The 14,188-nt window shown below is 46.1% G+C and overlaps 1 protein-coding gene across 1 annotated transcript; it reads right to left on the bottom strand.

Moving 5' to 3' along the window:
* Positions 1-4,416: 4,416 nt before the first annotated feature.
* Positions 4,417-5,829, bottom strand: LOC129599611 (5-hydroxytryptamine receptor 1B-like). Its single transcript, XM_055497893.1, has 2 exons — positions 5,437-5,829; positions 4,417-5,022 (listed from the first exon to the last, which is right to left on the bottom strand). The coding sequence occupies exons 1-2, from the start codon at positions 5,827-5,829 to the stop codon at positions 4,417-4,419; spliced, it is 999 nt and encodes a 332-aa protein (XP_055353868.1).
* Between the last annotated feature and the right edge of the window lie 8,359 nt (positions 5,830-14,188).

Here is a 14,188-nt window from a genome sequence, read left to right as displayed (position 1 = left end):
GCAAAACACGCAGTGCTTCTTCTACACAGTTCTGTAACCACCTGCTAGCGCGCTACCGTTGAAATGCTCCACAAAAGCCACCAGCGCATTGCAGATCGAAAGCGGTAACTAATTCTGACAGAAGAAAATTAGATGCTGCATTTGAGACAATGCCCATCTGCAGACCTATCGCCAGGAAAGCTGGCATCGCGTTATTTTATCGCATTGGGCGAATCTGGTAACGGTTGCAATGAAGGGAGATTACCTCGGTGGTGGATGTAGCAGAGTGACGCTGTGGAACGACGAGCGACTGGCATAATTTGCCTTGGAAAGTGCTCCATGCCGCCATAAAGAAACCGTCGTGAGTCCTGGGAAACGGTCAACGTTCGTTCAGCTTCGTGTGCCAATGTCCATACTCTTCATCCGTCCTGCAGCGGTACTATGTAACCAACATGTAAATAAGTTAACTATTAAAACTTATTTACATGCACAAAACTGTACCGACATTTCTTTTCGGCGATTGCTTGGTTAATCCGGCTCTCCGGTACGGGCCAACCTCTTTGCTTCGCTCCCCAGCGCCAGTAATGTCATTCCAACCACAGAAAATTACATCGCCTCATTAGCTCGTCGCAGGTTTCCGTTAAAACTGACAGCTAGCTGCCACCGATCAGGACGAAGGTACTTAATAAAGACATGTGGATCGCGTTTTTTACTGCTTGCTTCGTTAGACGTTGCTATTATTATGACGCTTTCTCGAATAGTGCAAAACAATGCAACACAGTGAGTGGTACGACTTATTCTTTATAGTTTGGTAACGTCTGGGGTCGGTAATTTTTCGGCGCTTCCCGCCGCTTAAAAACACCGCATACAGAGTAGTTCGTATGCTCCTGCGGCAAACCGATTGCAAATTAAAACCTTGATAAGGCTATCGGGCAAAAATCTGCGTTGGCTAGCATATCCTCCGTCGATAAACGATGTGTACATAAGCAGGGAACAAATTAACAGCCAATACAAGAGCACTGTCATTTGCTTAACAACTTGTGCACTATACAGTCTGCAAACGGACATCCAAAAGCATCGTATAAAGCCTGATGCGAGTCCGCGTCTGTGGTACACGCACAAGCCATCGGTGTTAAGTACATCGAGATAAACGGTGTTGTAACCTGTTTACTCTTACTCTGGGAGATGGAATCGGGAAGCTTTTGTGATCCGGCATTCATCGCGGGCACACCGACTATTAGCTTATCTGGTTGACAGACAACTTGGCTACTACATAGTACGAGTACTACCATTTGCCAAAGAATAATTATGCCAGTTGGGACTACGATTTTTTATTTAACCGCAAAAAAAATGAAAGGGACAGCTACGCGGATTTTAGAAACTCAAGAAACGAAGCATTTAACATGGAGTATGGGCAGGAAACACGAATCAACACATAAACATTAACAGCAATGTCTCGTCTTCAAGTACTTCAAGTACTTCAAGACATGAACAATAACAAACCCGGATGTGGAATGACATAAAAACAGAAAGATAATACAAATATCACAAATCCATGTTGCTACAGCCGAAGTACGACAAACAAATACGAAGGTCATGTTTCTTTCTTTACTTTGCCCCCAAGTATGAAGGTCACTTAGCACGACATTAAAGGCAACGTTATTGATCAGAACCAGATGTTTTAAAAATAGTATAACTCTACCAGAAATATTTCCGGTTGACCTTGCACCCCGCATTGCGGCGATATCTCAGCTGTCCTACTGCCAGAGGACGACGGCGGTTTAATTACTGCAAAGTACATATTTCAATGTAACATGCAATCTTTGCCGTTTTGGGCAGCTTTGGCAAATGATAATGTTTAAATGATTCGCTGGACCGAACGGCGGAAGGGCCCTCCATTGGCCAAATCTTGATTCATACAGTTTATGAATCAAAATTTGGCCAACGAGATAATCTTCCATGTCTCGCTGTTAAATTTTCCAGATTCTTACCTTTAATCGCTGGTACTTTGCCGGCTTTGACAAGCTGCCCTGCCTCGACTTGATCTGCAGTGGTATTTTTTATTTCATAAAATTCCAGTATAAAACAGATCAAAAATAGTTCATCACAATTCAAAGCAACAAAATCTCGTTTAATGCTGCCGAACCTTCCATTGTTCCGAGTACACAAGCGGCGTTGCCGCGTTGAATTTCGAGCGATAATCGCTGGCCAAAGAACTCATGGGAACGAGGTTCACCTGTCTGCAGCTGGAGTCGCTTGCCGATTTCTTTTACTAAAGCGTTGGCCGACTTTCCCTACGGTCCGAGAGTTTCGAAGGCTAATGGTGCGAAGATTTATCTTCCAACCAGATACAAATACAGTCGCACCATTTCATCATCGGCCTGCGCTGCGGCGGATCCAGCGCAGGCCGATGATAAAATGGTGCCGTCAGCTGAAATCCACGTCAGCTACAGCTGACGTGGTTTTCAAGTGGGACGCGGCGACGGTATCGACGCGGGTGACGTCCCACGCCACGCACATACCGCGTTTCCAACCGACCAGGATGTGCACCCATCTGGACGACGATCCGACGTGTGGGATGTTCCCCGCGGCTCCAGTTTAGCAGGTATGCCGGCTGACACCAAAGCTCTACAGGCGATACTGTTCAGGCCGCCATGACGCGGGTGTCTTCCAGCAGTACTAGAGCGTTTCATATAAAGCTCCGCCAGATAAAGTATATTATTGGAGTTTATTTCCAATTTTGTAGCCGTCATCATTTTGTAGTCATCCTGATATACTATGGATGCTTGGCCGGAGGATCGTTTGGAGCAGTATTACATTTACCTCGTTACGATTCTACTACTGGAAAATATGATATTGTCGATTCGGTTCCCGCGCCGCATCGGTGCGCTGCAGGTTTTGGGTCGCAGATATAGCCCCACATCACATAATTCCAGACTTACAAATCCAGTTTTCCGAATTCAATTCTGGCGACAATTTGTCGCCGGAAATCCATTGGAAAAATTGGACTTGGAAGTGTAATAATGCCGTTGTACGGGTAACTGTCGCAACGAACACGATCGATAAAACAGTAATCCCTGTCAGATTCATTCTGACAGTAATCCGGAAGCAGGCATCGACGGGTACAACATTCTGACAGAATGCTGTTCCCGTTGTCAGAATGTTGTACACGTCAGTCCTTGCTTCCGGACAGATACAATGTCAAATCTAATGTAAACATACGTTGCAATTCTCTCTGTAAAACCACTTGTCAAAGGACTACCGGAAACAGAGCACGTCAATTCTCGCAGATGAAGGAGTCATCGAAAAATTCGCTTAGACCACTGCAATAAATTACATACATTTAATTTATTGCACTGTAGCGATTTAACATTAATTTTGCTAACCGAAGGTGTTGAATCTTGCGAACCTTCGCAGGATGTTGTCGGAAGGATTCCTTTTCGTAGCTCACAACATTTAAAGACAACGAACTTTACTAACTAATGATCGCAAATTTCTCTTCCGGATTAATATCAAAATAATGTGCTGTTCTTGTTTCTTGCTAAAAACTGACATGATTTTTGAATTTACGATTGAAATTTAATGCCGCCGATGATGTCAAGGACATCGTGCATCATTGTGAGTGTGGCGTGACATAAGACCATTTCCAAGGGATGTTATTCCGATACAGTATTTTTTTAATATGGAGTAAGTAATCTGCAGAGTTGAAGACAATTTCAGCCGGGTTTACATTCAAAGCTTCACCAAAACTTGTAGTCGGCAGTAAGACAGCCCTGAAAATTCCAGCGCATCGTATCTGGCACATATTTTAATTCGACCGTAAAAGTTCAGTTAGTTTTCCTGTAAATGCATTTTTCAAAAAGGAAAGCGACAGAATTAGTAAACTAATTGCCAACATGCGAGTACATTACTACAGTTACGGCAAGCAATGGTTACATTTATAAAAAAAGCACTTCTGCTATATTTCCGTGTCCGGCAAGGTAGTCATTGGTCATAAAACCGTTTTTATATTTAATCTGGCAAACGCTTCCAAAAAGGCCGAACATAGTTGGCCAGTGGAAGCGATGTTCAAGGCTATCAGCATTTTCAGGCAAATTTTGAAGAGGACTGATGCATATGAGGCTTTTGGTGTACGCCTGTGCGTTTGAAAGTTTGCAGTTTTATTCCATCAATAACTCCTCAACCGAATGTTTCGTGTACAAGCGTGTACAAGCGTTGTACTCACAGATTATTTGCCCAAAAAATATCGCAAATTCGTAATCGAGCACAAAAGTGAGAGACCTTTAGTCTGGAATGGTAAAGCAAGCAATAACTCGCAAAATATTTCAAGCAAGCTAATAACTGCGTTTTCGTTATCCGCGAAGTTAGTGACGAGCCAACCGCTGTTTTAAAATTGATTCACGAGATAACTCATTTTGTGAAGTTTCGGATAGTATCCTAATTGTCGCTGCGCAAGCTGCCGATCCACACCAGTGGATCAAAGATCATCTGCAGCGAATACAGCGTGGTCACGATGGTTAAGACGATGGTGGGCAAACCAATGTGGAGGAACAAACCCATGAAGAAGAACACCTGTATCGGCGCCCAGCAGACCACCACACTGATCGTCGTCAGCGTTAAGACGACGAAGGGTTTAACGGTTTTCTTCGGGGGCGACGGCTGTGCAGCGGTGGGTTGTGGATTCTGCTTGGAACTTTTCTTCCTAGCCGGCAACTTCTTTAAGCTAATCGGTATGCTGCGGCGACGTGAATGTCTCTTTAGCCACAGTTTAACAATAATGAACGCATACGCTACCATGACAATCAGCATCGGGAGCAGACGATTGATAATGTCATCGGCTTTATTAAAATCCAGGAAGTTGGGAGAAATATGCCCGCAATCCTGGTACTTGGCGTAGATGGCCGGATAATGCAGCAGCTGATCGACCAAAAATGGCGGCAAATTTAACAGATGGACGTAGACAACGACGCCAATACAGATGAACACGGCCAGGCGTTTAGTGTGGCGCTCGCGGTAGGAGATGGGAAAGGTCACGGCCCATACCTGTTAACGGTAAAATTATATGGCCCACGCAGTGCTTTTATTAGATAATTAGAGTAGCTAAGTTCTTAATGGCAGCGCATTAGCTAGTAAATTAGTAACATCAGGCAATGCAATAACGTCCTTAGCGCTAGTTGCGTATGATTCATCTTTGTATGCTTATTTTCTACTGACATACGGTCACATACCCCATTTTTTAATACCGCTCTAATTGCTTATATCATATTTTTCTGCGCTTATTATTACGCTGATGCTCCCTGGCGTCGCCTAATGTTAATTAAAGCATGAAGTTTTAAAACAGCGATTAAAAAACCGCGATCTTCTCATTAATTTGAGTTTTTAGTCGATCAAGGTCATTCTCCATCAGTCGGTATTGTTGCGAGCAGTTAGACAAAATCACTTGTAGTCGTTACACACCCGGTTGAGGGAGATAAGGACGTGCAGCAAGACCGGAATGACGCTGCTGACTTTGTTGTACATGAACAGAAAGCAGACGGGATAACCGGCCGCCGGGTAAATTCCGTACAGTTCGTCCAGGACTGCGATGGGGCGCGAAAGGAGAATGTAGAAGAGGTTGGAAAGGAACAGCGCCAGCAGGTACACGCTGAAGGGGTCGATGTACGCCGGGATGAAGCAGTGGACGAGAAGGACGGCGGTGTTAAAAAACAGCGACAAGATGGATATAATCAGTTTCACTATAAGCAGCGGTGTCCATCCCGTGGCGGCACGACGCAGCGTACCGAAGGACGAATCGGAGATGGAGTGGTTGCCTGTGGTGTTCAAGAGCACTGTGACGTTGGAATAATACATTGTTAATAAGGTTAATACATCGTATAAAAATTAAATTTTTGGTGAACCTGTGGAGTAGAGGATTCTACTGTTCGAACAGCGGGAATCTACACTCAGATAACATGGATCGGGAATTTGGACTGCTTGAATGGAAAAATTCACGGTCGATAGGAAACCGCTGACATGCTTAGAACGCAATATGGTGTTTTGAATAATTTTCAGCGAAATTGGTTTCATAAAGATGGAGCTATTAAAGGAGCCTATTTCCGTTTGGTTTCATGTTATGAACGTCCAGTTATTTTTCTCACTGAAATGAGGACAGCTCATATTGCATCTTTCATTTAGTAATCTGATTAGATATATTGTTACGAAGGCGTCACAGCGAGACGCCCAGCAAGACAGCAGCGAGCGCACTTTGCATTCACAGGCAACTATTAACTGGAAGCAGTTTTTTAATAATTCTTAATGAGTACTGGATTTGTATAAATCGCATAAAATAAATTGTCAAGCAGTACTCTTATACCATCTGTCTCTGCGAGAATAACTCATCTTTTGACCGTAATTTGCGAGCGGATATCCGGAGAATGTAGTGCCTCGGAAAGGACTTCCGGTGGCATATGATATGCACTCTGAACAGAAATGCACAAATCAAGGGATACGGTTTCCGTAAAAACGCACAGCTGATGTGTAATATGTACAATGCATTAGCATTACTTTAGACCTGGCAATTTTCAACACGCGCCATGAAATTGACTGCAACAACCAAACATATTACGGGCTGTTTAACGATTTTGCTAGTGGCTGCCTTTATTCTTCTTTTTATCATACAGGCTCGCTGCAGGATTTTATATTTTCATAATATATTTTGCTAATGTTTTTTGCCTTTTATTACATAGTTGTAAAAAGTTTCCAAGGTTGCTTATCTGAGCATTTGCAAGTGTTTTTTCTTCACTAATATCTGACAAATCAGCGCAAAAGACTTCTCCAAATACGAAAAGACATATATGATACAACGAAATAATGCAATGCATCTGCAGGTAAATTGAGGTAATGCAAAACAAGAACCAATGTGAAGTGCAAGCTCTTAATGCTGTTATGATGGACCACAAGTTCTCTTGTGGGTGACATTCGCTGCGCTACGTGGATCCTCACCTCACCGTAATGTCTCGAACCTCCAGTTTTTTCTTAAGCCTTCGCGGAAACAATATCTTTCCTTTCTCTTTCTGAAAATGCGACTTTTACGGGAAAGGATACCGTATGCGAAGGTTCGGTACGGACACTACTCTACTGTGGTTGATAAAAAGTTGTTACCGTAAGTCACTGTTTACGTATTCGTATGGGTAGCAGTAAGAACGGGGCGCACAGCAATTAGCAAATTAAATATGCGCATACCGCTTCAAGGCACACATAAGTCATATCTGAAATATTAGCAAAGCATATAAAGTGAGCAGGAAATAATCAAACCCATTGATGCACGTACGTATTTTAATCTACAGTTATATACGTAGCATTCGAGCAATTAAATGATAATGTTTCTAAATCTCAATTTTGTGTTTGGCTGGTGCAGTTGCATCAAATAAAACGTGGAATGCCATTGCCTTTTGTCCGTGCACGAACATTTCGTAATTTTTTCGCCAAAACAGGTTGGTGCTGCCATCGCTACGAGACGTAACAGATTAACACCAGGGACGATGGGTGGCAGTTGCTTTTGAAACGGTGCTTCGGCGAAAACATTTCGGAGAATACACCAGCCACCGAAGACGGCTTCATGTTAAGTTTGCGCGATCCCTGCAAGAGCTGAAAAAAGCCCTTCTTTAGGTGATCTCACACGGAAGCTGGGATACGACACCGCTTTTACAAACATCATAGTTCTAAGCGGTAGTGCCAACATGACGGCGATTACCAAGTTTAGTTTGCACAAGATAGTAAAGGGCAGTTCTCAGGACCGCTTCTTCCCACTGGGGCAACGCGTTTGCCTGGAAATTATATGCGCGTGGCAGCCTTAAAAAAACTTGAAAGCTTGCCATCACCCGCAGCCAGCCCGATAACCCTGATGCCATTTTCCGTACCTTACAAGGCTATAAGCTATTATAATAACTGATCTTCTAAGAGTACTTGCAATGATTCCTGCCACGTATAAAAGCTTTCATCGGCGCAGAACACATTTGTAACAGTCCAAAACGACCGGTCGTTTCAGCCTCTAAACCGTCCAAAACGACCGCCGTAAATTTTGCCCTACAAGTTTTTTTTGCTCTTGCAGTCGCAAACAAAACGAACGAATGTAAATTCGTATCCGGTCGTTTCTGCCTGAGTGTAAGGACTATTCTGCCAGAGTGAAATTTCGTGTCCGGTCGTTTCTGCCGGCGCGTAATTTCGTATCCGGTCGCTTCTGCCGGAGAGTAATTTCGTGTCCGGTCGTTTCTGCCGGAGTGTAATTTCGTGTCCGGTCGTTTCTGCCAGGTGTAAGGACGATTCTGCCAGAGTGAAATTTCGTGTCCGGTCGTTTCTGCCGGCGTAATTTCGTATATCCGTCGCTTCTGCCGGAGAGTAATTTCGTGTCCGGTCGTTTCTGCCGGAGTGTAATTTCGTGTCCGGTCGTTTCTGCCGGAGTGTAAGGACGATTCTGCCAGAGTGAAATTTCGTGTCCGGTCGTTTCTGCCGGCGCGTAATTTCGTATCCAATCGCTTCTGCCGGAGAGTAATTTCGTGTCCGGTCGTTTCTGCCGGAGTGTAATTTCGTGTCCGGTCGTTTTACCTGAGTGTAAGGACGATTCTGCCAGAGTGAAATTTCGTGTCCGGTCGTTTCTGCCGGCGCGTAATTTCGTATCCGGTCGCTTCTGCCGGAGAGTAATTTCGTGTCCGGTCGTTTCTGCCGCAGTGTAATTTCGTGTCCGGTCGTTTCTGCCGGAGTAAGGACGATTCTGCCAGAGTGAAATTTCGTGTCCGGTCGTTTCTGCCGGCGCGTAATTTCGTATCCGGTCGCTTCTGCCGGAGAGTAATTTCGTGTCCGGTCGTTTCTGCCGCAGTGTAATTTCGTGTCCGGTCGTTTCTGCCGGAGTGTAAGGACGATTCTGCCAGAGCGAAATTTCGTGTCCGGTCGTTTCTGCCGGAGTGTAAGGACGATTCTGCCAGAGTGAAATTTCGTGTCCGGTCGTTTCTGCCGGCGCGTAATTTCGTATCCGTCGCTTCTGCCGGAGAGTAATTTCGTGTCCGGTCGTTTCTGCCGGAGTGTAATTTCGTGTCCGGTCGTTTTTTGCCTGAGTAAGGACGATTCTGCCAGAGTGAAATTTCGTGTCCGGTCGTTTCTGCCGGCGCGTAATTTCGTATCCGGTCGCTTCTGCCGGAGAGTAATTTCGTGTCCGGTCGTTTCTGCCGCAGTGTAATTTCGTGTCCGGTCGTTTCTGCCGGAGTGTAAGGACGATTCTGCCAGAGTGAAATTTCGTGTCCGGTCGTTTCTGCCGGCGCGTAATTTCGTATCCGGTCGCTTCTGCCGGAGAGTAATTTCGTGTCCGGTCGTTTCTGCCGGAGTGTAATTTCGTGTCCGGTCGTTTCTGCCGGAGTGTAAGGACGATTCTGCCAGAGTGAAATTTCGTGTCCGGTCGTTTCTGCCGGCGCGTAATTTCGTATCCGGTCGCTTCTGCCGGAGAGTAATTTCGTGTCCGGTCGTTTTTGCCGGCGCGTAATTTCGTATCCGGTCGCTTCTGCCGGAGAGTAATTTCGTGTCCGGTCGTTTCTGCAGGAGTGTAATTTCGTGTCCGGTCGTTTCTGCCGGAGTGTAAGGACGATTATGCCAGAGTGAAATTTCGTGTCCGGTCGTTTCCGCCGGCGCGTAATTTCGTATCCGGTCGCTTCTGCAGGAGAGTAATTTCGTGTCCGGTCGTTTTGCCTTAGTGTAAAGACGATTCTGCCAGAGTGAAATTTCGTGTCCGGTCGTTTCTGCCGGCGCGTAATTTCGTATCCGGTCGCTTCTGCCGGAGAGTAATTTCGTGTCCGGTCGTTTCTGCCGGTGTGTAATTTCGTGTCCGGTCGTTTCTGCCGGAGTGTAAGGACGATTCTGCCAGAGCGAAATTTCGTGTCCGGTCGTTTGTGCCGGCGCGTAATTTCGTATCCGGTCGCTTCTGCCGGAGAGTAATTTCGTGTCCGGTCGTTTTTGCCTGAGTGTAAGGACGATTCTGCCAGAGTGAAATTTCGTGTCCGGTCGTTTCTGCCGGCGCGTAATTTCGTATCCGGTCGCTTCTGCCGGAGAGTAATTTCGTGTCTGGTCGTTTCTGCCGCAGTGTAATTTCGTGTCCGGTCGTTTCTGCCGGAGTGTAAGGACGATTCTGCCAGAGTGAAATTTCGTGTCCGGTCGTTTCTGCCGGCGCGTAATTTCGTATCCGGTCGCTTCTGCCGGAGAGTAATTTCGTGTCCGGTCGTTTTTGCCTGAGTGTAAGGACGATTCTGCCAGAGTGAAATTTCGTGTCCGGTCGCTTCTGCCGGCGCGTAATTTCGTATCCGGTCGCTTCTGCCGGAGAGTAATTTCGTGTCCGGTCGTTTCTGCCGGAGTGTAATTTCGTGTCCGGTCGTTTCTGCCGGAGTGTAAGGACGATTCTGCCAGAGCGAAATTTCGTGTCCGGTCGTTTCTGCCGGAGTGTAAGGACGATTCTGCCAGAGTGAAATTTCGTGTCCGGTCGTTTCTGCCGGCGCGTAATTTCGTATCCGGTCGCTTCTGCCGGAGCGTAATTTCGTGTCCGGTCGTTTCTGCCGGAGTGTAATTTCGTGTCCGGTCGTTTCTGCCGGAGTGTAAGGACGATTCTGCCAGAGTGAAATTTCGTGTCCAGTCGTTTCTACCGGCGCGTAAATTCGTATCCGGTCGCTTCTGCCGCAGTGTAATTTCGTGTCCGGTCGTTTCTGCGTGAGTGTAAGGACGATTCTGCCAGAGTGAAATTTCGTGTCCGGTCGTTTCTGCCGGCGCGTAGTTTCGTATCCGGTCGCTTCTGCCGGAGAGTAATTTCGTGTCCGGTCGTTTTTGCCTGAGTGTAAGGACGATTCTGCCAGAGTGAAATTTCGTGTCCGGTCGTTTCTGCCGGCGCGTAATTTCGTATCCGGTCGCTTCTGCCGGAGAGTAATTTCGTGTCAGGTCGTTTCTGCCGGAGTGTAATTTCGTGTCCGGTCGTTTCTGCCGGAGTGTAAGGACGATTCTGCCAGAGTGAAATTTCGTGTCCGGTCGTTTCTGCCGGAGTGTAAGGACGATTCTGCCAGAGTGAAATTTCGTGTCCGGTCGTTTCTGCCGGAGTGTAAGGACGATTCTGCCGGAGTGAAGTTTCGTGTCCGGTCGTTTCTGCCGGCGCGTAATTTCGTATCCGGTCGCTTCTGCCGGGGAGTAATTTCGTGTCCGGTCGTTTCTGCCGGAGTGTAATTTCGTGTCCGGTCGTTTCTGCCGGAGAGTAATTTCGCTTCTGCCGGAGTGTAATTTAGTATCCGGTCGTTTCTGCCGAATTTATACTCCAGCAGAAACGACCGCATGCGAAATTACACGCCGGCAGAAACGACCGGACACGAAATTTTACTCTGGCAGATACAACCTTACACTCCGGCAGAAACGACTGGATACGAATTTACATTCATTCGTTTTGTTTGCGACTGAAAGAGCGTAAAAAACTGGTAGGGCAAAATTTACGGCGGTCGTTTTGGCGGCCCCCGGTCGTTTCGGACGGTTTAGAGGCTGACACGACCGGCGGTCGTCTCTGACGACCGGTCGTTTTGGACGGTTACACATATTGACCAGGCAAATCTTAGCGCGATAGCACTATCAAAGTTTGTAACAGGTTTCCGCAGCAGCATGCGAAATGGGTTACCCAAAGAATCGCTGATGCATTCTTCCGGTACTGTTTTGTGCATGCAGATCTACCAAATTTTAATGTAAATACTAAATACTTGCTGGTTTCACAAAACCGTAGCAACAAGGATCCAGAGTACGGACAAGAATTAACGCGCTGAACGAACGGGGCCTGGAATGTTCGTTTCCCATGACTTCAAAGGATTCTTTGGGCGCCACGGTAAATTTTCAAGGCTAATTATGGCAGGCGCCCGTCGCTCCGCAGAATTATTTGGCCATGCTGTTTGATTGCTGCATCTTCCACCAAGACAGTTTCCGGTGTATGCTCCCGTCACCAAAGCCACTCAATACGCTACCGTCACATAACGCCATCCTTGCCCGCCGATACACCTGCAGGCTGGCACTGCTTTAAGGGAAGCGTGCAGGTATATTGTACCAAACTGGGGCATATGCCGTGTGCTAAAACTTTCGCTTTCGCGCACTCCAGACCGCTTTTTTTGCATGGCTTTATGGGCTTTTCAGCCAAATGATCTGAACAAAAAACACAAAAACGCGGCCGTATTCTGCAGTTGCTTTGTTCGTCTAGGTGCTTCGAAAACGGTTCGGTTTACCTACTCAGCAATGCATTAATCGGTGACAGACAGGACATTCTATGCAAAGTACGGTAGTTCATTCACGCAGATTTTCAGTGGAGGTTATGACACTCGCACCCGGACAATTGAGAGTGTGACATTTGGCCGCACTCAAACTCGACGCGCGACTTTTCGCCGGGAAGACATTTCGTCGCCGGACACTCGGACGCTGGACACTTCGGTTTGGGACTTTATGTTTTGAGACATTTTAACTTTGCGACATTTCGAACAAGCCTTGAAAAACCTGAAAAGCTATTGAGAATTAAACGCGGTGAATTATTTTGCGGCGATTAATCGCCTCGTTCGAAAAGTCCCAAGACAAATTGTCCGCGACCAGACGTCTTGCGAAATGTCGCAAAGGTAAAACGTCTCAAAGCATGATGTCCCAAACCGAAGTGTCCTAACGTCTGAGTGTCCGGCGTCGAAAAGTCGCGCGTCGAGTTTGAGTGCGGCGGAATGTCGCACTCCCAATTGTCCTGGTGCGATTTCGTCGACTAACTCTTCGCTGAACGACACTATGTCGACCACGCCACGTCGACCGTCATGAAGGCGACTACTAAAGGAAACTTCAAAAAACTACTACTAAGGACGACTACTAAACATGAGATAACATACGAAATCCTAAAAAAAACAAAAGAATGAATCGGAAAAAATCAGAATACATAAAAAGCATGAGCAGCATAAGAAAACTAGGACGGTTTAGCTAGACGTGAGCTCGATATCGTGACGGGTCGGCGTTGCGTCTGTTCGACGAATGGCTATCGATAAATTTTCGTCGACGAAATGGCCGGTCATCGTTCAGACGACTCTTACGAAACAGGGGAGCCAAACAGGGATTAAACAACTAGTTAAGAGAAGAATACCAGGAACTATGGAACTGGCGCACGATAAGCAGCCATCATTAAATTAAGCACACTGGTGAACACATTATTATTTTGCGGCAACGTTCTCACAATTTATAGCGCTTGCACAGCCAAAATGCACTTTTACAAAGAATATTCACTGTGGTTGGTTTTTGGGTGTCTTTTCTTGAGTTTCGTGTCTCATTGTTTCTTAGCTTTCCTTAGGTTCTGATCTTTTTATTTTCTCTCGGGGTCTCTTATATTCGTTGTTGTCTTATGTTTTCTTTTACTTTTTAATGTTTCTTTATGTTTTCTCATAAGCTGATGGTGAAATCGGAGAGCGTAAACTAAATCTTTTCCCGTCGCTTTGAGAAGCAGCTATATCCAAATCGAAGTTATACGTCGCATTTAAAATTGACCCTTGCCAGGGTAGTTTTAAAAGTTGAGCGTAGTCAAAGAAGCAACGCTGAATACGGCAGCAGCATCACTCAGCCATATAATACAACCACGGAAAGTTTATAATAAGTTTGACGAAAAAAGTCCGGAAATTTTAGCAAACTCGTCACCACTTAGACTGAGTTAGTGGAAAATTATTAAGCGCAACTGCACAAGAAATAGCACCAAGATCCACACGAATACGCCCACGTATTTTCCTGCTACCAGTTGGGAAAGCATCCGTCTACGGCTGCAAAGGTCACCTTACTCAACGTGCGAATGTTCAGCTGGCGAAGATCTATCGTGTCCCATTGCTGCGGATCGTCATCAGGGCGAAGAGTGTTGAACCTGCGCAAGAACAAATCAATGCATTTCCTTAGTATTATGTACATTCGCACTCACATTCGCAGAAACTGGCGAATGCGAATGCCCAGATAATAATCCAACTGCTGTAGCAGGCAGTCATACACAACTGCAAACTTCTCGTAGAGAGGTTGACCAATTTCTGGACAGTTGTCATTGGATGCCGCCAAGAAGCGTTGACACTTTTCGGCATCGGTGTCCGAGGAGCGAAAGCGCAGGAAGGGAATAATAATTCGGGGAGCACTCGGCGCCATTATCGACGGATCCGATCTGACGCTATGGGGTATGAAC

This window comes from Paramacrobiotus metropolitanus, unplaced genomic scaffold (genome assembly GCF_019649055.1).
Source record: "Paramacrobiotus metropolitanus isolate TYO unplaced genomic scaffold, Prichtersi_v1.0 Parri_scaffold0000150, whole genome shotgun sequence".
NCBI lineage: Eukaryota > Metazoa > Tardigrada > Eutardigrada > Parachela > Macrobiotidae > Paramacrobiotus > Paramacrobiotus metropolitanus.
This window is presented reverse-complemented; position numbering and strand designations above follow the sequence as displayed.

Bases quoted from the DNA above. Each gene is read 5' to 3' on its own strand.
- LOC129599611 (XM_055497893.1), bottom strand. From the start codon at position 5,829: ATGTATTATTCCAACGTCACAGTGCTCTTGAACACCACAGGCAACCAC. The intron at 5,023-5,436 runs GTGTGTAACGAC...TACCGTTAACAG, and splicing joins TCCTTATCTCCCTCAACCGG to GTATGGGCCGTGACCTTTCC.